Genomic DNA, 23,278 nt, shown 5'->3' with positions numbered 1-23,278 from the left:
TGTTCATGCGCAGAGGCTTTGGTGCAACTTTTGGTGCAACTTTCTTCTTTGGTTCATCAGGAATCTTTTGTGGTTCCGTTTCTTTTTCCACGGTTTCGGAGATCTTTGGTTCCTGGACATCGATCGGTGATGGAATGTCCTCCGTGTCTTGTTGCTCCTGGATGATTTCAGGCTCGTTGTTCTTCACGATGGTTTCTGGCATCTTCTTGTTCATGCGCAGAGGCTTCGGTGCAACTTTTGGTGCAACTTTCTTCTTTGGTTCATCAGGAATCTTTTGTGGTTCTGTTTGGGTAACTTCCTCCACTTCTAGATTCAATACTTCTTGTGAAGCAGACTCTTCTACAGTTGGGATCTTTGGTGGAACAATGATCTGATCTAACTGGAGTTGTGGGATGATGTACATCTCTCTTTGTTCTTCTGGCTTGTTGATGACAGATTGCATAATAGCCTTCATGAGATCTGCCACCTTCTTCTCTTGAGTCTTTGTTGCCTCCTCCTGTGATGTTAGTTGGGAGGCCAGATTAATGTTGGCGGCAGTCCGTTCTCTCAGTTGTTCTTTCAGGTTCTCGACCTGATTTATGTTGGCTGCAGTCTGTTCTCTCAGTTGTTCTTTAATGTTCTCGACCTGATTTATGTTGGCGGCAGTCTGTTCTCTCAGTTGTTCTTTAAGTTGTTCTTTAAGGTTCTCGACCTGATTTATGTTGGCGGCAGTCTGTTCTCTCAGTTGTTCTTTAAGTTGTTCTTCAAGGTTCTCGACCTGATTTATGTTGGCGGCAGTCTGTTCTTTCAGTTGTTCTTTCAGGTTCTCGACCTCTTTCAGAACTGCCTGGTGTTCAGTTTCTGCTACGGCTGGTTTTAGAGGTTGACTCAGTTCTGCAATAACTTGGTTGCACTGTTTGAGCTCCTGCTCGCACTTCTGCCGGAGATGACGCTCGCAGGTCAAAGAGTTTTCCAGGTTGTCTAGCTTTTCCTCGGTCATGGAGAGGGCGCTCTCAGCTGCGACTCTTCTGTCTGTCTCTTTTGTCAGAAAGAAGTTTTTCTTCTGCAGCTTTGCCTTTAGAATATCCAGGTTGTTTAGCTTTTCCTCTGTCATGATTAGCCTTTCCTTAGTGTTGAAGAGGGCCCTCTCTGCTGCGACTCTTCTGTCTGTTTCTCTTGTCAGAAATAAGTTTTTCTTCTGCAGCTTTGCCTTTAGAATATCCATCTGATGGTGGAGATAGTTTATCTCGTCATTCTTCTGCTGGTAAGAGTTCTGGAATTCCTCTGATCCGTAATCTCGGTCGGCAGCAGAGGCGTCAGATGGAATCCCCTCAGTTTGGGAAACTGGAGTGTTGACGCGACGAACTACGGAGGCCTGGTGATGATCCTGCAGGAGCTGGACCTCCAAGACGTGAGGAGGCACAGCTAGAGCAGGGGCCTGGGATGTTCCTGCCACTTCGTCGTTTGATGATTGAGGAGACGGGGAATCCTCGGGGACCTGGGACGGTTGTTTTTCCATCAGGTTGGTGGGTTCCTCATTACTTTCACCGGTGCCAAAAGTAATGGTAAAGTTGTAGAAATCCTCGGGCAAATCGTCGTCCACCATGTCGCACCACTGATGTGGAGGAGATGATTTCTTGGTTTGACTCATTTTGCTTGTCTTTAAGTACTTAAAATCAAAAATTACTTTTTAAGATAATAAGTAAGCGTTGTTACTAAGTGCTTGTCAAAATTACTATTGATGGTAGTAATTAAGTGTTTGTTTTAGGCGATGTGAAAAACTGTTTGCTGTGACTTTCAAAGATGCTTGAAAAACTCGACGTGTTTCTTCAGATAAACTGACGAACTGTGAAAAAGCAGCGAGAAGGTCCTATTTATAAACTTTGGGGATATCAGAGATCAGAGCAGAGATCAGAGCAGAGATCAGAGCAGAGATCAGAGCGATTGTGATGTCACAGTGCATCTGATGATGACATCATCAGTGATGACATCATCAGTGATGACATCATCAGTTATGACATCACGATTTTGTGAGGAGTAAAAAAGAGCAACGGCGCTCTGTTCTCAGTCCATCTCAAAATTTTATCGTCCAGGTCGGTTTTAATGTATTAATTGTATGTTATGGAACCCACGACTGCTTTCTTCATGCCTCCACTGGAGAATTTGGACCTTATTCTGGGATGATCTGCAGGTTTGAAGGCTTCTGTTCCGTCTCTTCTGGTCTGTGGTTCCAACCACAGATTCTGGATGGAACTGAAGTCCAGATTCCAGAATGTTGATTTGTGTTCTCTGTTAATCTCTGGACGACTTCAGATGAATACTTCCTGCCACTGTCACGTTGGAAGGTCCAATTCGGCCAGCTTTTGAGCAGCCAGTATCATGTTTTCCAACAGCAGTGTTTTCCAAGACAGAATAATGTCAGTTTTTTTTTTTTTTTAAATGTTGCCAAAATAAACTTTTCTTTTTCCACATTTGATATGTTTCACTTGCAATTCAATTCAGTTCAGTTTTATTTATATAACGCCAAATTACAACAAATGTCATCTCAGGGCACTTAAATGATAAAGTCCAATTCACGCCAGTTGGATTTCCATTCATTGTCATAATCCAATTCATTCATACAGAGCAATTCAAAAACCATTTCCTGACTAAGGAAACCAACAGATTGCACCGAACTTGCAGTATTTCTAATTAGATATAACTTTTTAATAGGTCTAAGATCATATCTTTCTGGTTTTATTTGCATTTTATCAAATCAAATCAAATCATATTTATTTATATAGCACATTTCATTTACAAACAATTCAAAGTGCTTTACATAAAATAAAAGCATTGCAGCAGGGAGTGGAAGAAGCATTAAAAATACATAAAAGAATATAAAGAGAAACAAATAAAATCATTTAAATTAATTTAAAAACAAGCAACAGTCTAGATAAGTTCAAAGATATTTCATGCATAGACACATGAGAACAGAAATGTCTTTAACCTGGATTTAAAAATGTCTCCATTTGGTGAAAGTTTAATCTCCACTGGCAGTTTGTTCCACTTGTTTGCAGCATAACAGCTAAATGCTGCTTCTCCATGTTTAGTCTGGACTCTTTTACAAAGAGTTTGTGCAACAAGCAGCTCATCACAGACCAAATGTAGAGGGACGTAGCTTCATCTTGCTCTTCGTTCAACATTTTCTCGAATGCCTGAGTTTGTTGTTGTTGTTGGTGGTGAAGAGGTCAACAGGAAGTGGCTCTATTAGCAACAGCTGGAATGGGTACAGCGCCACCTATCATACCGGGGTATGACGCGCTTTTTGCCTCTGATCCCATTCATTCACCGCCATATATCCAAGGAGCAACTCATTCTTATTGTAATTTAGCCAATAATCTGATCCTTTCAGTGCCATGTGACCCCACTGAATGTTCATGCACGATATTGCTAGTATGGGATGTCATACAGCTTCATGTCAAAAGAGGCGAACTATCCCTTTCAGGTCCACGTTTAAAAAAACAAAAACAAAACAAAAAACTTCTCCTTTAACGGGTACTTCTTCAACGCAGTGGAGTTATTTAGCCACTTACAGGACCTGTTCCCCGCCAGTTAGGCTTGGACTAGCTCACATCTCCTTCTGCCTGTGAGGCGAACTACGGCTGGATCAATACGCCCCTCCTTCAGACGCTAGGTTGATGGTCGTGTGTGTGGAGCTTTTTTTTTTAAATCTGAAAATAAAAGCAACACCAAATGCGACATAGCGTTCAATTATGCTGATGTGGCCCTCGGTGAAAATGAGTTTGACACCCCTTGCTTAGATCCATGTGAGGGAGAACTGTCCTGATCATGGTCTTTTTAATCCACCAATTGCTGAAACTGCCTCATCCTTAGCGACAGCAGCCCATGCTTATATTACTCCTCCTTTACGTTTCAGGTGGTAAATGGTCCATCAATAGGTTTTATCCAGGTCACACTCAATGAATCTGTCTTTTAAATGCCAGTTTTTAAGTATAATTTGAACAGTCCTGATGCTTCAAGCTGTGAATAAGGACTGTGTTTGAGCTCTTACATTTAATCATTTTGCAGATCTGGCAGCTTGAATGAGAAAACAACATTTTAAGCCTCAGTGCAGTTAGAAACTCTACAGAAAGTCTATAGTCGAGGCAGGAGATAACTGCGGCTTTTACCAATGGCTGGTTTGCTTATTGAGTGAGAAACAGCTGGATTTTTCACAGCTGGTCATCCCTCACAACGCCCACAGGTTTTCTGTTTTATATTTTGTTTTTGATGGAATAATTAGCTTGAATGACCAAATTCGCAGTCTTTAGGAGGCTAATTTGAAGGTGGCGTGATTTTGGTGCCCCCTGAGGTGCGTATGCCGCCTTAAACATCTGTACAGCACATTCTCAGTGGGTTGGAGTTGTTGAATATGGTGGCTCTGGTGGATAATGAGTTCATGGAAGCTTTAAGTTAAATTATTCTCAATCTTTTTCACCTTTTGGCTTCTTTATATGAAGACAGGTTCATATTAAACTTTGCAAACAGCAGTCAGAGTTTATTTTTTATAGTTTAAGACAGTAACATTGACCTTTTTAATCACTCGTTTCAGCAGTCGACACATTAGCATCATTGCTTTGATGATGATAAATGTTGACGTGATAAAGAATAAGTTAAACTTAGTCACAATGTAAACTCCTAAGAGGTTATCTGGCATCAGTCTGGTACTGGGCCCTAGGTCATTCTGAAGTTGTAATTTCAATACTATTTGCCTAATCCCAGTACAAGATGGCGGCGCATGATTGCCAGTGTATCCGGGAAGCAGCGGCCCTTGATGAGTGTTGGCCCAAAAAGAGCAGCTGATAACGCCGACTTATGACGTGCGGCCGTGCTGAAATGTGACGTTCTTGTTGGTGCGAATCCACGTTGAATGTCTTATGTCACGGCTGTAAGTGCAGCTCATTAATCTCACTATCGGTGGCCAGAGGTGGGGCTGGCAGTCTGCTCCTTGAATGGTAGCAGACACAGTTCTGGCCTGGTCCACGGCAACAAAAATTTTTTTTTAAAAAACGAGAACATTTTTCGGGCTTTTAACGCTCGTCTGGCAGCTGTGAAAGCATGTTTTTGGAACAGAGCTGAGCACCTCTTAAGCTCCAAATGATGTGGAAAAGCCAGAGCTGGTTGAGCTCCGCACTGAGACGACATGAACCTGAAGTCTCTCTCTCTGAAAGCTGCGGCACACTCGAGGGCAATTTTTCATTTTTAACTGGTGGTAAAACTGCGATTACCAACAGGACTTACTGTATCGTTTTTAATTCTTGTCCAAATTGCGGCGGCTGATCCGTTTATGCTTCATAAGCTCGTTTAGAATGAGCGATATTGTCCTAAAGCTCTGTTTATATTTGTGGAGGCCTTTGAATTAATCCAAGTTTACTGATTTAAGTTAATGTTTGCCTGTGTGGGAGAGGCAGAAAGCTTGTGTATGTTTTTGTGCGTTTGCCCCCATGTGTGTGTACCTGTGTGTGGAACCCTGGGGTTAATGGCATTAGCAGGCTGTGATTGGGCCTGATGGCTTTCTGCAGCCATAATGGCAGCTCCATTAAGTGTTTACTGTGAGCAATTCCACATGTCAGCTCAAGTCAAGCGGCTGGGGAGAAGACGGAGGAGCCCGGAGAGACGCTGGAGCGCTGGGAGTGAGGCAGCGAGGGGGCCGAGGGGAGGATGAAGGGGTCAGCTGGCTGCAGAGGAGGGAGGTCCAGATAAGTCATCACTGCAGCGGTGGTTTGGGGTTACTTTTTTTAGGCGAGTAAATAAAGTATCGGTATCCGTTTTCACCCTGAAAACTCCCCAGTTGTGTTTAAAAATGTCCCCTTCTTTCTATCAGTGTCGCAGATGTGGGCCTGTGATAACATTTATGCTGAATTTAGATCTTTCACATATGAATCGCTGTTGATTCTGTATTACGGCGGTCCTATTTCTGGCGGCGGTGTCATAGCGGTGAGATCGCAGTCTTTGACCGGCCGGTGCGAGTTGTGTTCTGAGTCAGCAGGCTGCCTGGGATTTTCCCCCCCAACCTTTGCTTGTCCTCTGCCTGTCTGAAAGGGGGCATATGGATCGGATTAAGCGCACCAAAAGAAACGCAGGAGCCGTGACTGCTGAATCAGTTACTTAGATTATTAGTCATTTGCAAATTTGCTGAATCTTCAAATGTCAACAGTTCTTTTTCATTTTTTTATTCGAGTTTTAAGGACGTGATATTTTTCACATCAAAGCCGAGCGTACAGAGCATATTTAGCTTCTTTTATACATAAGTGTATCTTACATTCTATTTAAAGTAAATCACCTCTAAAGGAGCTCTTAGTTTCCCCTGTATCGGGTTTCCATTGTAGGTTATTTCCTACTTCTCACCTGGAAAGTCAGGAGCAGAACACCATGGCTGTGTTCGAAACCGCATACATCCATTCTGCATACTGCATACTCATCGATCAGACAGCATACAGAGCGTTTACCCACAATGCATTTCGCTCCTGCCCGAGCCGAAATCAGCCTTAAGCTCTAATTTCTGTAAACTTTAGCAACATTTGAAACATTTTCAGGTGAGAAAGTAGTCGTTTAGATCCCCAACGTGTTGAAAATCTGACAAAATACCGGCTATTTACAATTTTGTTCCCACGAATTCGGCGCTACTAAAGCTAGCCGCAGTGAGCAACGCACTTCCTGTTATTTTCACAAAATAAAATACCCGTTGCCTTTTATCATAGGGAAAGCCATTACGATACAATCGGTGCTTTTGTTTTGAAAACAGGAAGTGAACCTACCCTCGTTGTAGCTAGCTTGAAACTGCCGTTTTGACAGGAAATGACGATCGGCGACGTCACGTTACGTTGCATCTTGGGTAGTTTGAGTATGAGTAGTAACCTAATGATGCATACCCAACATTTCGGAAAATCTAGTATGCACCCGGGAACTTCTCGCTTACTCAAACTTGCTTACTAACTCAAAAAGTTAGTGTGAGTAGTAGGAGAAGTATGCGGTTTCGAACACAGCCCATATGGTTATATGATATGCTGTGTTTGGTTTCCTCCAAACGTGCTGCTGTGCATTATGAGCAAACATCTCCACTTTGGTCTGCTCTGTCCAAAGGACATTGTTCCAGAAGTCTTGTGGTTTGTTCAGATGCAGCTTTACAAACCTAAGCTGTGCTGCCATGTTCTTTTTAGAGAGAAGAGGCTTTCTCCTGCAGCCCTTCCACACAAGCCATACCTGTTCAGCCTGTTTCTAACTGTGCTGTCATGAACTTTAACCTTTAACATTGACCAGGCCAAATTCCTCGTGATGTACAAATTACTTGGCAATAAAACCTTTTCTGATTCTGATTCTGATTCTAACTGATGCCTGCAGAGTCTGAGATGTAGCTCTTGGGGTGACCCTTCCCAGATTGATGGGCAGCAACAGTTGCTGCTCTGAGAGCGTTACTGATGTCTTTCCTCCTTGGCATTGTGTTAACACACACCTGAATGCTGCAGAACTTCTGCTTTTATAGAGCTGCTCACACTGACTGCTGATCAGTCAATCAGAGCATTGATCAGCAGCTCCTGGCTAAGGATGGACTTCACACGCTGCTTCTGCGTTTATGTTTAGTAATTGTTGAATGAATAATGACACAGTTGTAAATTTCTCTAATTTTAAGCCCTTATTAGGACCATACAAAACATTTAACGTGACTTTTAATGGAAATGTTCAGCTGTAAAAGCGGTTTTAAGCTTATATCTTCTGACCTTTCAAGTCAAACTGACAAAAAATAGCAGCAGGAACTAAATCAGACGAGCGATTCCCAAACCTTTCCACCGTCCATGTGTTTCTGCAGTCTCACAGCAACTGAACTCTGGTCACTGGGGTCTCCCTGGTGTGTGTTGGAATATAATTCAGGTAGAGGTTTTTTTTGCAGCGGTGGCTGGGGTCGGTGTCTGTTGTCTGAGCTTCAGTCGAGTTTGCAGTGTGTGATGGGGGTCATCCTGTGGCCATGTGAACAGGAAGGTGCGGGCTCAGTGTGAGGGGCCGGACCTCTGAGCTGTTTATCAGATAGCTAATGAAGCAGAGCAATCCTGCGAGACCCCGAGAGGGAGGAAGGACAGGAGAGGGGAAAACGAGAAGAGGGTAAAAGGTAAAAGAGGGATGGAAAATAAGGATCGGAGGGGGGAGGGGGCAAAGGAACATGGGGGAAGAAAAAAATCAAACCTGGGAATATCAGAGCTATCGCTGAGCAACCTGAGAAGAATAAACCAGTCTCCCACGATTTCACTTCACTTTATCCCCATTACAGTAAGTGGAAAAATACACATATTATTTATTACATTTCCTGCTTAAAAATCAGCCGAGGCCCGTATCACTCAGCTCCTGCCGTAAACATTTCCCCTGGCTGCGAGGGAAGCAGCGCCGCGTTCCCAGCTCCCATCATCGCTGTCATCCAGCGTACTGCGGGCTGCACATTCATCAGAAAGGGGAACGCGTTTGCTTCGTTACAAGTTCAAATAATCAGCCAGTCAGGCCATCAAAACACTGCAACGGGGTAGATGTCAGTGTTTGATGTTTTAGTGCTTGGAGTGATAATTAATTCTGTTCGCGCAGAATAGAGGGACGGATTGAAACATTAAGAAATGGCTGAAAGAACTCAGATTTGATTAAATTCTCAAGCTGGATTTAAACATCTGTACTGGTGGTGGTGTGTTTTTAAAACGTGGGCTGCACTGACATGATCAGTCATTAATCCAATTAGGGGTTTAACCAGGAAAAAGGCCATGAAATGTCTTTAAAAATGAAAGAAAATCACATTTTTTACCATTTGATCTGTTCATGTTGCTGACGAACAGTCCATGTTTGTCATAAAGCTCCACCTGGTAAATGTTAAAGGGTTCAAATTAGGTGTGATTTTTAAATTTTTTTAAGTGCTTTCCTGCATCGTATGCTGGGTCACCTTAATATATTTGTTTTGGGCACGTCTGTCGAACCATAAATTGACAGAAAGATACATCCGTGGGATCATTTCTCTTTGTTGAAAGCAGATTCTGACGGCGTCCTGCTCTGATTGGCCCGTTCCGCTGTCACTCATGCCCGGAGGTGCCATTATTGGCTCGTGTGGCAGTGTGAGAATCTGTTTTGTTCATCAGGGAGCAGGGGAGGGATGAAAGGTCAGAGGTCAGACTCAGAGGAGTCATCGGCATTGAGGAGTCAGATGACCCCGAACGATCCTGGAATAGGACGGCCTGGCCTCCCTGAGGAAGTTCATTCCACGCTGCTCGTGTGGAAGAGGGGGAATGTGCTTCGACCACGAACCCGGTTTGTACGCCGCCGTGACGAACCTGTGTCACATAGGTCAGAGATACTCATTAGTGGCTCGCACTCGCATAGTAGCTTATAACAATACGGTAACAATAACAATTAATTTTTTCAAATAACATACAGCGAATACTGCACAGTATTAAGTATTTTTTATTAAGTTTGCGTTTTTGTGGTATTAAGTATTTTTATTAAGTATTAATTAAGGCTTAATGGTGTTTCCTAAAGGGGGCTCTGTTAAACCTGGCAACGCAGCCTGCTTAAAGTAATACTATGTAACTTCTCACAAAGCCAATTATGGAGCTCCCCCTACAGGCTTGGAGGTAATGTGCGGTTAAGACACTGTCGTAAATCTCTTTCTCTTCCTTGCTTCATCAGTCAACGTCTTCTTCTGTTTCTTCGGTGCCTCTGCCATGATGATCGTACTGACAATGTTGCGCTAGCTTAGCCTTATACCTGGGCGCGTGAGAGGGGTCTATTTGTTTTTGCGGTAGGTGTGCCAGAAAGCAAGTCGAAGTACTTCCGCTCAGCTCCCGGGCCGCTCCAGCAAAGTTACATAGCGCAGTTATTCCAACTCAGACCCCCGAAGGGCATAGGAGACAGGCCAATCGTAATATTAAAACTCATTCTAGCCGCACAATTTTTTTCAAGCTGTTATTTTAAGGTAGAAATGTTACATAATATTGCTTTAAACCACGTCACACTTGACCGCAGTGCACGCTAGCTCCTTTAGCCAGCGCGAGATGCAGGCACAATGGATCGGTTTTTAATTAAAAAAGGGCAAAGACTTGAGGATTGACTTGTTATTGGTCCTCAAAGACTTGGACTTGGGTCAAAAGACTTGAGACTTGACTTGGACTCGTATACAAAGACTTGAGACTTGACTTGTTATTGGTCCTCAAAGACTTGGACTGGGGTCAAAAGACTTGAGACTTGACTTGGACTCGGCTCCTCAAGCTTTAATTGGCGACTCGCATAGTAGCTTATAACAATATGGTAACAATAACAATGAATTTTTTCAAATAATATACAACGAATACTGCACAGTATTAAGTATTTTTATTAAGTTTACGTTTTTGTAGTATTAAGTATTTTTATTAAGTATTAATTAAGGCTTAATGGTGTTTCCTAAAGGGGGCTCTGTTAAACCTGGCAACGCAGCCCGCTTAAACCACCGTCACACTTGACCCCAGAGCACGCTAGCTGCTTTAGCCAGCGCGAGATGCAGGCACCATGGATCGGTTTTTGATTAAAAAAGGGCAAAAACCAGCACAAAAACCATGCTCATCCTGAATGTCTCACTATGATTACAACACCAAACTACAAATACAACATGAAGAAAGTCAAGCACATGCACGCCAGCTTCCTCTCATCCCAGTATTAAGGGAAATGTGGTCTGAATTGAAGATGTATTTGCTGTGTTGTTTCTTTTTTTGTGGGATGTTTTATATGTAGAAATGCATATTTGCAAAAAGGGGACTTTAGTATGTTGTGGTAAAAGTGGCTCTTCCCTTGATTTTGCTCTGCCAATGTGGCTCTAGTGAAATAAACAGTGAGTATCACTGACATAGGTGGATATCTGGAGGAAACACTGGCTCCATCAGTCTTTCTGACCCATGCTTGAGGTTAGAGTCTATTATCTGAGAACAAAGTACCCATGATGATAACTGTTCTTTTCGTGTTCCTGTCAAGTTCATAAACGATAGAAACGAGGTTAAACTTGCCTCCCTTTAGGCTCGAGTTTTTCATTGACATCTACATTTAAGGGCGCCCTACGATCGCTTCTCTCTAAGCGAGGTAATCTCATCTGCGACAGAACTCTGCAGAGACAACACAACATCTGCTAAATGTACCGAGTGAGACCGACGGTTTCTGCTTCACCTCATGAAGCGTCCCTCATGTGGCACTCGCACTCAATTCCGTTCAGTTCTGATCCAAGCAAAGCACATAAACTGTCCCGATGATGCTCCTCCGGGGCAGCTTTTCCACCAAATTAGCTCTGCTCCTCCAGTTCAGGCCACATTTTCCTGAAGTCCTGACGGCGTTCAGCGGGCTAGCTTTTAGCTCTGCTAGTTTGTCATCAGTAGAAGGTGTTCCACGTGTTTTCATGCCCAGAAAAACTGAGAAGAAAGGTTCCCAATTATTTATTTATTGGTCAAAACTCACAGAACTGTTCTTAATCAGGTGTGTGGACGTAAGATCTGTATTATATTGAAACAGATGCACAGTTATCTTCCTTAAATAATCCCTTTACCAGAGATGGGGACTCAAGTCACACAAAAAAAGACTTGGGACTTGACTTCAGATTGACTTGACTTGGACTCGAGGTTTGGGACTCATAAATAATCTTAATTTATTGGCTGCTATTGGTGGGTTACTTGTTTTAGGTTTAGTCGGTTAGGTTTTGGGTTTTTCTCCCCTGTCGTTTTAGGAAAAAAACTGTTTTCGGCTAATTGAAATGATGATACTTTTGTCACCCTTACTTCAAGTGAGACTGAAGTTCTGTGGCTATAACAGAGATGGGCACTCGAGTCGCACCTAAGTCGCGCAAACAAAGACTCGAGACTTGACTTCAGACTTGACTCGACTTGGACTCGAGGTTTGGGACTCGTAAACAATCTTCATTTCGTGAAATTATTGTTTCTGGTCTTTATTTCATTCATTCATTCCGATATATAACGAGGCCGACGGCAGGCTGAGCGCGACATAGCCTCACTGGAAACTTAGCGCGTAGCGACAGTTAGCAAGCTAATCAAAGTAAACAGTGTGAACTATATGCAGGTCATAGCTTTGTTGTTCATGACACGGCGTTGCTGATATATCTGCAGCAGCCTGTGGAATCTGGGAAGGACTTTGGTTAAGTAGCCGAGGTTAACGGTTACCAAGTTAATGGCTAAGCCAAGTCTACGTGGATGTAGCTTCAGGTTAATCTAATCACTGTTTTAAAATAGCCTACTTTTACAATTTCAGGGACACCTGATGAAATTCCAGGTTGACTCGTTCTCATCTGTTTTATTTCTAACGTGATATAGGTTGACTTGGACTTGAGTCAAAAGACTTGGGACTTGAATTGGACTCGAACACAAAGACTTGAGACTTGACTTGTTAATGGTCCTCAAAGACTTGAGACTTGACTTGACTTGGTCCTCAAAGACTTGAGACTTGACTTGGACTTGTATACAAAGACTTGAGACTTGACTTGTTATTGGTCCTCAAAGACTTGAGAATTGACTTGACTTGGTCCTCAAAGACTTGAGACTTGACTTGGACTTGTATACATAGACTTGAGACTTGACTTGTTATTGGTCTTCAAAGACTTGGACTTGGGTCAAAAGACTTGAGACTTCACATGTTATTGTTCCTCAAAGACTTGAAACTTTACTTGGACTCGAACACAAAGACTTGAGACATGACTTGGAAAAAATGACTTGTGAACATGTCCGTCCTCTCTACATACCATATTGACGTGTAAACCCAAAACGCTCGTAGATTAGTACGGAGGGGCGGATATTTTGGTAGATGTAGACTTGTTTGGCATCTGTACAAATGCTTGGATTCTGATTGATGGTTTGAGTGTAACATCATTGGTTTGTTTTCTTATGACTTTCATGTGCCAAATGTGTGATAATGGCTTCAAAGTAAACTGAACAACATTAAAGCTTATCTGAACAGCTAAAAGTGAAGGGAAACAGTTGATTCTATCATTCAGAATAATTCAACCTGAGAGAATAGGAAATATTGTTTGTTTTACAGGTGAATGAATGATGTTATTTGTCCTTCAAAAGTCCCAGAAAACGCTGAATCGGGTTATTTACTGCGGTTTCTGTTTCTGCATCGCCGCTAAAATTGCTCGCGTCAGATTATCGTTGAATAAACCTGCTCCGCTCTGTTTGGGTAAGGATCAGCACTGTCCCATCGACAGGACATGTGATGCATTAACATGAGTTAAGCTGAAGGTTTCAGCACAGCTGCAAGCGAAAAGGAGGAAGGAGCAGTTTCCCCTCCGTTAGCTATAAATCACGAGCACCTGGTCGAGTTATCAAAGCTGGAATATTGATAAATCACCGGATATGCTGATATAATGACTGCTTAAAACAACACATTTCTACTGCTTTTTTTAATTTATTTTTATTTCTGAAGGCTTCTCTTGTTTGAATGTAAGGCAGGATTGAATAACTTGAATCAATACGCAGAATTTCTCCTATTTACCCACATTTATGAGTGTTTGAATTTAATCCTAATCCCTGATAGGGGACATTTTTGTCCACTTGGGGTGTACTTTCTCCTCTAATTTCACACTGGAAATAGTGATACTCATAATATTTGGTCCAGTTGTGCATTTTTGACTTTTTTTTTTTCTAATTTCAAACACACATCATATACAATGCATTTTTGTGTTTACTGGCACCTCAGACATAGCAAAAAAATTTAAAATCCCTAAAACCCGACGTTGTTGCTAATCATTGACATATCCCAGACCATAATTATCCCCGCACAACAATTCCACTTTGCATTCTATATATTGAAAATATAGCAGTTTTTGTGTTGTTTTGTTTTGTTTGTTTGTTTGTTTTTTACAGAAATTGCCGTTTACATCATATAAACCAGTATTTAAAGGGTTAAATTTTTTTAAATAATTGAAAACTTGGTAGTTATGATCAAAACTGAAGTGGAATAAAAAATCTACGGAAAAAAAATAATTAACATATGTTTTTAGTTAGTTTTAAAAGGGGACAAAAATGTCCCTTTTCAGAAATTAAGGAGTTTTTTTTTTTTTTTTTAAATCAGGCACAACAAAAAAATTTAAAATCCCTAAAAATCAATGTTGTTGCTAATCATTGACATATCCCTGACCATAATTATCCCTACTCAATAATTCACCTTTGCATTCCATATTTTGAAAATACTGGCACCTAAAGGCTTAAAATCTGGGCTAAAAAAGTTCAAATTGGCATCTAAAGGGTTACATTTTTGAAAATAATTGAAAACTTGGTAGTTATGATCAGAACTGAAGTGGAATAAAAGAAAAATATTAACATATGATGTTTTTAGGTAAAAAAATGTCCCTTTTCAGAAATGAAGTTGTGTTTTAAATCAGGTATGAGGCTTAAACATCTCTTGGCTTTATGTCCTGACACATCTGTAATGAGTTTAGAGAGGAATCAGCATCAGCGTCTGTCTGTCTTTGCGTCCCTGGTGATTCTCCTCTAATCATGTTGAATGAGCTACGGGGTCAGCGGCTCCGATCTGCTGGCTCTACTTTACCGTAAATATTATGGAACCATGCAAAAGACGCACGCCCACACCTTTTTGGTATGGCGCCGGGTCTCCGTATGGGCCCCATATCATCGGCTATCACCGTGGTTTGCATGCTCAGAGGAATGTGTTGTTGGAAAATGCTTCATATTCATATCGTGTTTTTATTTTTGAACATTTTCACACCCGTCTTGGAGCGTTTTCTGTAAATCTTTTTGCACGCATGTGCGTTTTTTCTGTGTGTGCCAGCGGCTCACTGAGCCTGTGGGAGCGCTCCGTCCTCCTTTCCCACAGTATGCGTCCCATGAGCCACTGCGGTGACGTCAGGACGGAGGTACGAGCGAGTGCCCCGCTCGGAGGTCGCAGGTTCACTTCCCATCTGTCAGGATCGAGTTGGGCCGAGGGCCAGAGCCGAGCCCCCGAACTGTCTTTTATGATCTCCCGGTGGTCTAATCCTCTCTGTGTCTGTGTCTGTTTCAGGCCATGTGGCTGATGCTGCAACAGGAGGAGCCAGAGGATTTGGTCATAGCGACAGGGGAGGTGCACAGTGTGAGGGAGTTTGTGGAAAAGGCCTTCAATCATGTGGGAAAGACCATTGTGTGAGTATACACACAAACATGCACATTGCTCTGGAACTTAAGACCCCCCCCCCCAAAAAAAATCTGTAAATGAAAGACCCTCATTCACCACCCGGGAAAACACTGACAGGTGATGAAGACGTGTTTGACTGTTCCCTGTGCCTGTTGTGTTGTTAAAAAAAAGAAAGGGGCAGGTGACATATTTTGTCTGCAGGAAACCTTAAGGAAACAAACTGCACCAGAAGTAATCAGGGAGGTGGAAGTTTCAAGCAGGTGTGAAAAAAAAATCTTCTTTCCAGGTGGGAGGGAAAGGATGAGAAGGAGATTGGCCGTTGCCAGGAGACGGGGGTGGTCCACGTGAAGGTGGACCCGAAGTTCTTCCGTCCCACCGAAGTGGTAAGTCGGGGATTCCCCTCCCATGTTTGTGTTTTTCTGTGTGGTGGCCGTCGCACGGTTCCTGGAAATACGTTCGTAGAAACTAGTTAGAGAAATTAAAAATGAAACGTTCCTTTGTGCTGATTAACTACATACTACATACTACATACTTCCATACTACATACTTCAATACTACATACTACATATTTCAATACTACATACTACATACTACCATACTTCATACTACATACTACCATACTACATACTACATACTTACATACTACATACTTCCATACTACATACCTCCATACTACATACTTCCATACTACATACTACATACTTCAATACTACACACTACATACTTCCATACTACATACTACATACTTCCATACTACATACTTCCATACTACATACTTCAATACTACATACTACCATACTATATACTACATACTACATACTTCCATACTACATACTACATACTTCAATACTACATACTACATACTACCATACTACATACTACATACTTCAATACTACATACTACATACTACCATACTACATACTACATACTACCATACTACATACTTCCATACTACATACTACATACTACCATACTGCATACTACATACTACATACTTCCGTACTACATACTACATACTACCATACTACATACTACCATACTTCATACTACATACTACCATACTACATACTACATACTTCCATACTACATACTTCCATACTACATACTACATACTTCAATACTACACACTACATACTTCCATACTACATACTACATACTTCCATACTACATACTTCCATACTACATACTACATACTTCAATACTACATACTACCATACTATATACTACATACTACATACTTCCATACTACATACTACATACTTCAATACTACATACTACATACTACATACTTCAATACTACATACTACATACTACCATACTACATACTACATACTACATACTTCCATACTGCATACTACATACTACCATACTGCATACTACATACTACATACTACATACTTCCATACTACATACTACATACTTCAATACTACATACTACCATACTACATACTACATACTATATACTTCCATACTACATACTACATACTTCCATACTACATACTACATACTTCAATACTACATACTACATACTACATACTACCATACTACATACTACATACTTCCATACTGCATACTACATACTTCCATACTACATACTACATACTTCCATACTGCATACTACATACTACATACTTCCATACTACATACTACATACTTCCATACTACATACTACATACTTCCATACTACATACTACATACTTCCATACTACATACTTCCATACTGCATACTACATACTACATACTTCCATACTACATACTACATACTTCAATACTACATACTACATACTACCATACTACATACTACATACTGCATACTTCCATACTACATACTTCCATACTACATACTTCCATACTACATACTTCAATACTACATACTACATATTTCAATACTACATACTACATACTACATACTACCATACTTCATACTACATACTTCCATACTACATACTTCCATACTACATACTACATACTACATACTTCAATACTACACACTACATACTTCCATACTACATACTACATACTTCCATACTACATACTTCAATACTACATACTACCATACTATATACTACATACTACATACTTCCATACTACATACTACATACTTCAATACTACATACTACCATACTACATACTACATACTTCAATACTACATACTACATACTACCATACTACATACTACATACTACCATACTGCATACTACATACTTCCATACTGCATACTACATACTACCATACTGCATACTACATACTACATACTACATACTTCCATACTACATACTACATACTTCAATACTACATACTACATACTACATACTATATACTTCCATAATACATACTACATACTTCCATACTACATACTACATACTTCAATACTACATACTACATACTACCATACTACATACTACATACTTCCATACTGCATACTACATACTTCCATACTACATACTACATACTTCCATACTGCATACTACATACTACATAATTCCATACTACATACTACATACTTCCATACTACATACTACATACTTCCATACTACATACTACATACTACATACTTCCATACTGCATACTACATACTACATACTTCCATACTACATACTACATACTTCCATACTGCATACTACATACTACATACTTCCATACTACATACTACATACTTCAATACTACATACTACATACTACCATACTACATACTACATACTACATACTTCCATACTACATACTACATACTTCCATACTACATACTTCCATACTACATACTACATACTTCAATACTACATACTACCATACTATATACTACATATTACATACTTCCATACTACATACTACATACTTCAATACTACATACTACATACTACCATACTACATACTACATACTTCAATACTACATACTACATACTACATACTACCATACTACATACTACATACTTCCATACTACATACTTCCATACTACATACTACATACTTCAATACTACATACTACATACTACATACTACATACTTCCATACTACATACTACATACTTCCATACTACATACTACATACTTCAATACTACATACTACCATACTACATACTTCCATACTACATACTACATACTTCCATACTGCATACTACATACTTCCATACTGCATACTACATACTTCCATACTGCATACTACATACTTCCATACTACATACTACATACTTCCATACTGCATACTACATACTACATACTTCCATACTACATACTACATACTTCCATACTGCATACTACATACTACATACTTCCATACTACATACTACATACTTCCATACTGCATACTCATCGACAGTATGCAGAGCGTTTACCCACAATGCATTTCGCTCCTGCCCGAGACGAAATCAGCCGGCCTGAAGCTGATTTCCCTTAAGCTCTAAACTCTGTAAACTTTAGCAACATTTGAAACATTTTCAGGAGAGAAAGTAGTCGTTTAGATCCCCAATGTGTTGAAAACCTGACAAAATACCGGCTGTTTACAATTTTGTTCCCACGAATTCGGCGCTACTAAAGCTTTTTAGCCTTTTATCATAGGGAAAGCCATTACGATACAATTGGTGCTTTTCTTTTGAAAACAGGAAGTGAACCTACCCTCGTTGTAGCTAGCTTGAAACTGCCGTTTTGAAAGGAAATGACAATCGGCGACGTCACGTTACGTTGCATCTTGGGTAGTTTGAGTATGAGTAGTAACCTCATGATCCATACCCAACATTTCGGAGAATCTAGTATGCATCCGGGAACTTCTCGCTTACTCAAACTCGCATACTAACGCAAAAAGTTAGTAGGAGTAGTATGAAAAGTATGCGGTTTCGAACACAGCCTTTGTGTTTTGCCCAAACAGGGCGTTCCCTGCCTTTCGCCCAATGGCTGCTGGGATAGGCTCCTTATGGTGATGCACACAATCTGGATGTTTGTTTCCTTGTTATTACTTTGAGTACAGCCCATAATTTCCATTTGTATTCACCTCATAACTCCAGCCGCTGCTCGTGCAGCTTCGTCCCTTCACTTGTGATAGATCGGCGCACAACAGGGGCCGTCTTTTCATGCGGTTTGGCTTCAGTTCATCTCGTATTTCTTGCTTGTTGCACAGTTTATCAGGCAGACTTTTGGATCGTGTGTAAAGCATGAGAATGAGATTGGTCTAAAAAGGCATTTAAGTCACGTGCTGATATTTAATTCATCACACAACACAGTGCATGTTTCCTGTTCTACGCACTTGACCTTAACATGATTGTTCGTGTTTTCTGTGCTTGTATCTGACTGCCGGTCATTGTGTCTGGGACTGTGCACTTATCAGCCATAACGGGTGCAGTTGACAGCCTCGGGCTGCTTATTGTATGTTTTTAAACGGCTGGAAACGAGCCAGCTCACCTCTTTAAGAGTGATGTCGGCCATATCGTGCCAGTGTATGTGGACTGGGGTTGTGTTTATCGGTTATTATGCGCCACATAATTCGAGTTGCTTCGACTGCGCAGCAGAGACGGATCTGTCTCCCGTGCATGAACAGGTCTGATCGTGCAGGTATCTGTATCTCTAACAGCTGTTGGAGACCAAACCCCCCCCCCCAAAAAGTCAGTGAATCATCCCTCCATCTTTCATTAGGTGTGAAGTGTCTCAGGAATTTCGGGGGGTCCTCCTCTCATCGCCGTGGCTCCGGGGTATTGCAGCTACTCCCTGTGGATGGTATAGGGTTACCCCGGGCTTTTGTGGCTGAGATTAACCGTCGAGCTCTCGGTTAAAAGCCAGGAGCACCCCTCTCATGAGGTTTGGCCTGGTGAGATTAGATTTGAGATCCAGTTGAGTGACGGCATGGGATTACTAAGGAGGCCCCGCTGACTGACTGCTGAGGGTATGGCAGCACTGGTTACACACCTGGGCCTGTGTTCTTTGTGCATGTCAGCTCATTCATTCCAGGTCCTAACCCTCTGAAAACTGTTCCAGGGAGCAGTTTTTATATGTCAGTATATCGTTGAGTCCCACGCTGTCCAGACACCTGATGGGTGTGCTTCACACCACCTGAAACTGCTAAGCTTTTCCCAATCCTTATCCGCCAGTAAAACCTGCTCAGATGACTTTGAAGACTTGTGAGGCTGAAACAAAGCATCGAGTTTCAGTCGCAAAACTTCATGTCAAATATCAAATCAAATCAAATTTATTTGTAGCACATTTCATGTACAAAACAATTCAAAGAGCTTCACATGAGAGGCTTTTTAACAGTGACTGCTGAGTTCTTCTCAACTTGATTGATTGATTTTTTTTTTTTTTTTTTTTTTTTTTTTTTTTATTATTTATTATTATTATTATTATTATTAGTTAGTATTAGTTTTTTTTATAATTGGTATTATTATTGTTGTTGTTAATATACAATCATTGTAAATATTAATAATTTTGACTTGACTAATTTGAATTTCCCCCATTGGGGGATGAATAAAGTATTTTTCTATTCTATTCTTCTATAAAATAAAAGCATTGCAGCAGGGAAGCCGTAAAAATACATAAAAGAATATAAAGAGAAGCAAATAAAATGATTAAAATGATTAAAAACAGTCTGGATAAGTTCAAAGATATCGTGCAGATTTCATGCATAGACACATGAGAACAGAAATGTTTTTAACCTGGATTTAAAAATGTCTCCATTTGGTGAAAGTTTAATCTCCACTGGCAGTTTGTTCCACTTGTTTGCAGCATAACAGCTAAATGCTGCTTCTCCATGTTTGGTCTGGACTCTGGACTGGACCAGCTGACCTGAGTCCTTGGATCTAAGAACTCTGCTGGCTTTATATTCTCTGAACAGATCACAGATGTATTTTGGGCCTAAACCGTTCTGGGATTTGTAAACCATCAGCAGGCTTTTAAAATCTATTCTGTGACTGACTGAAATATGTGAAAAAGAAACATATAGTCATGTGATCTATGACGAAGATGTTGTGTGAAGTTGAAAGCAGAGGCAGCTGCATCTTTTCGCGATCTGTGAAGTCATGGCTGTTGTGTTTAACTTGGTCCAGGATGCACCAGGAGTCACAAAGCCAGGACTGTAAAGAAGAGGCGCTCTTCGACGTTGCAGCAAAAACCAGTTCTACCACAAGTCCCTTCTGTCAAAGTAACACTTTTAAGAAATGCAGACAGGTGTCACTGTGAGTTATGAGGCCTACTTCTAAGATGTCAGAGGACTCCAGTACAGGTTTGGGACGCTTTGATGGATGATGGTACAGGGTTGGTCGAAGCTATGCAGAGGTAGCAGTTGCCTTACGCTGGATATACGCTATATAATACAACTCAAATTACAACTAAATAATTAACTCGTTAATTTAACGCAGGTTTTATTATTTATTTTATTTTTGTAAAAGTCTGTTGCTCACAGGCTTTTATTTTGTAAAAGTCTGTTGCTGTCTGCTGTGGAACAGGAAAAGAAAGTAATCGGCGGATCCACCAAACATGGAGAAGGGTACGGAACTTTTACTCGGCCATTTTCATTTTAAAGTTCTTCCAGACGGCGGAGTCGACAGAACCAAAGTCATCTGTAAACACTGCCAAGTTGAATTGTCTTCTCAGCGTAGTAGTTCCAGTCTAAAATATCACTTAAAGGCAAAACACACAACTGATAGCAGCAAGTCATTCAAGGAAACAGACAGTGGAGCGAGGCTTCTACATAAAAACTACAGAAAGATGCTGATGTTAAAAGTGTGTTTGCACAACAAATGTTATGGCACTTTCATTCATATGGCAGCACATTTAAAATAAAGCTAAATGCTAAAAGCTATGCACTACTTTTGGATTCATTTTTGGATTCTGTGTACAAATGCAATTAATCAGGGAAATCATGTGATTAATGACATTAAACATTTTAATCGTGGCCCAGCCCTAATTACAGCCTTTTAAAGCAGTAACTGTCCTTTTGTTGAAGTATTGACCTTCTCTAAAATGGTTCGGCATGGCTGGTTGGAATAGGAAGCACCGGGAACAGGGTGCACGGCTAATAACACATCGTGTCAACATGTGCACATCAGCGTAAGTGACCTGGGGCAGAAATGTTTGCAGGTCCTTCCTGGGTCACATTTAATGTCGACGTAGAATATTTCACACATCGTGGACCTTACAAGTCTTTAATAAACGAATAAGTAAGGATCGAAATGAGCCACTCTGAAGCTCAAGCTGGGATATTCTGAAGGTGCTTTTAAGGAATGGAGCTGAATGACACGAACAGCTCTGAGTGTAACGCATGCCGAGGTAACAAAGGGATCAGTAACAGGAGGCGGGTTCTCTGCTCCTTCTCATTGTCTCTTTATTTCTATGGGAGGGTTAAAGAGGCTGAAGAGTGTTTAACCTCTGACCCCTGCAGACAGGAAGCCAGTGACACCGGGCTCATAGCTCAGCATTGTGGCTCACCTCGAGTGGAAATACCTGTCATCAGGTGTGCGTGTGCGTGTGCGTGTGTGTGTGTGTGTGTGTGTGTGTGTGTGTGTGTGTGTGTGTGTGTGTGTGTGTGTGTGTGTGTGTGTGTGTGTGTGGACTGAGAACACAGCTGACTCCAAGTCTTTCGGTGTCATGTTTGCTGCTTAGACGTAGGAAAATTTGGCCGTGTGTCCGTGTGCACGATGCGTGTGTGTCGTTGGAGGAGCGCGGCCTCGGGCTATGTGTTAATATCTGTGTAATTCATCATTATCCTCGTCACTGCTGGTGTCTGACAGGCACTCCGGCCCCTGAGGACAAAGAGCGAGCGGGTCGAACACGCAGGTGTGCCTCACGTGTGCAGAGCGTCTTTGCATGAATTAGTGCACCTGCGTGTTTGCCGAGGCTGCAGCGGTGACATCATGGAATCAGTTTTTTCTTTTTTTTATGTGATACGTGTTTGCTAAAATTAATCCACCAGCATTTCCTGCAGCTTCACTGCGTGTGAAAGCGTAAGACGTGCGGCGTAAAGCTGTCAGGGTTGTTTTGGAAGTTTCCAATTGTCATGGCGACGGGAGAGCCTGACAGCTCGTGGGTTTCTGCCAGGTATGGCGTAGGTGGCGCAGCCTCCACCTGAGCTCTAATGCTGATGATATGGTTGGTTTTTTTGGGCCTTGTGACGTCCACTATCGTGACTTTGGATGTTTCTGTTTCTTCCGTCTGCTTTTCA

At 41.3% G+C, this 23,278-nt stretch overlaps 1 protein-coding gene across 1 annotated transcript in view; it reads left to right on the top strand.

The window, feature by feature from the left end:
- gmds (GDP-mannose 4,6-dehydratase) overlaps positions 1 to 23,278 on the top strand; it is a 249,391-nt gene that overhangs the window by 184,463 nt on the left and 41,650 nt on the right. Inside the window, exons 8-9 of the mRNA XM_075486027.1 lie at positions 15,031 to 15,149; positions 15,428 to 15,524. Coding sequence (XP_075342142.1) covers positions 15,031 to 15,149; positions 15,428 to 15,524 — 216 coding nt within the window. The remainder of the gene's footprint in view (positions 1 to 15,030; positions 15,150 to 15,427; positions 15,525 to 23,278) is intronic.

Source organism: Odontesthes bonariensis, chromosome 15, assembly GCF_027942865.1.
Source record: "Odontesthes bonariensis isolate fOdoBon6 chromosome 15, fOdoBon6.hap1, whole genome shotgun sequence".
NCBI lineage: Eukaryota > Metazoa > Chordata > Actinopteri > Atheriniformes > Atherinopsidae > Odontesthes > Odontesthes bonariensis.
This window is presented reverse-complemented; position numbering and strand designations above follow the sequence as displayed.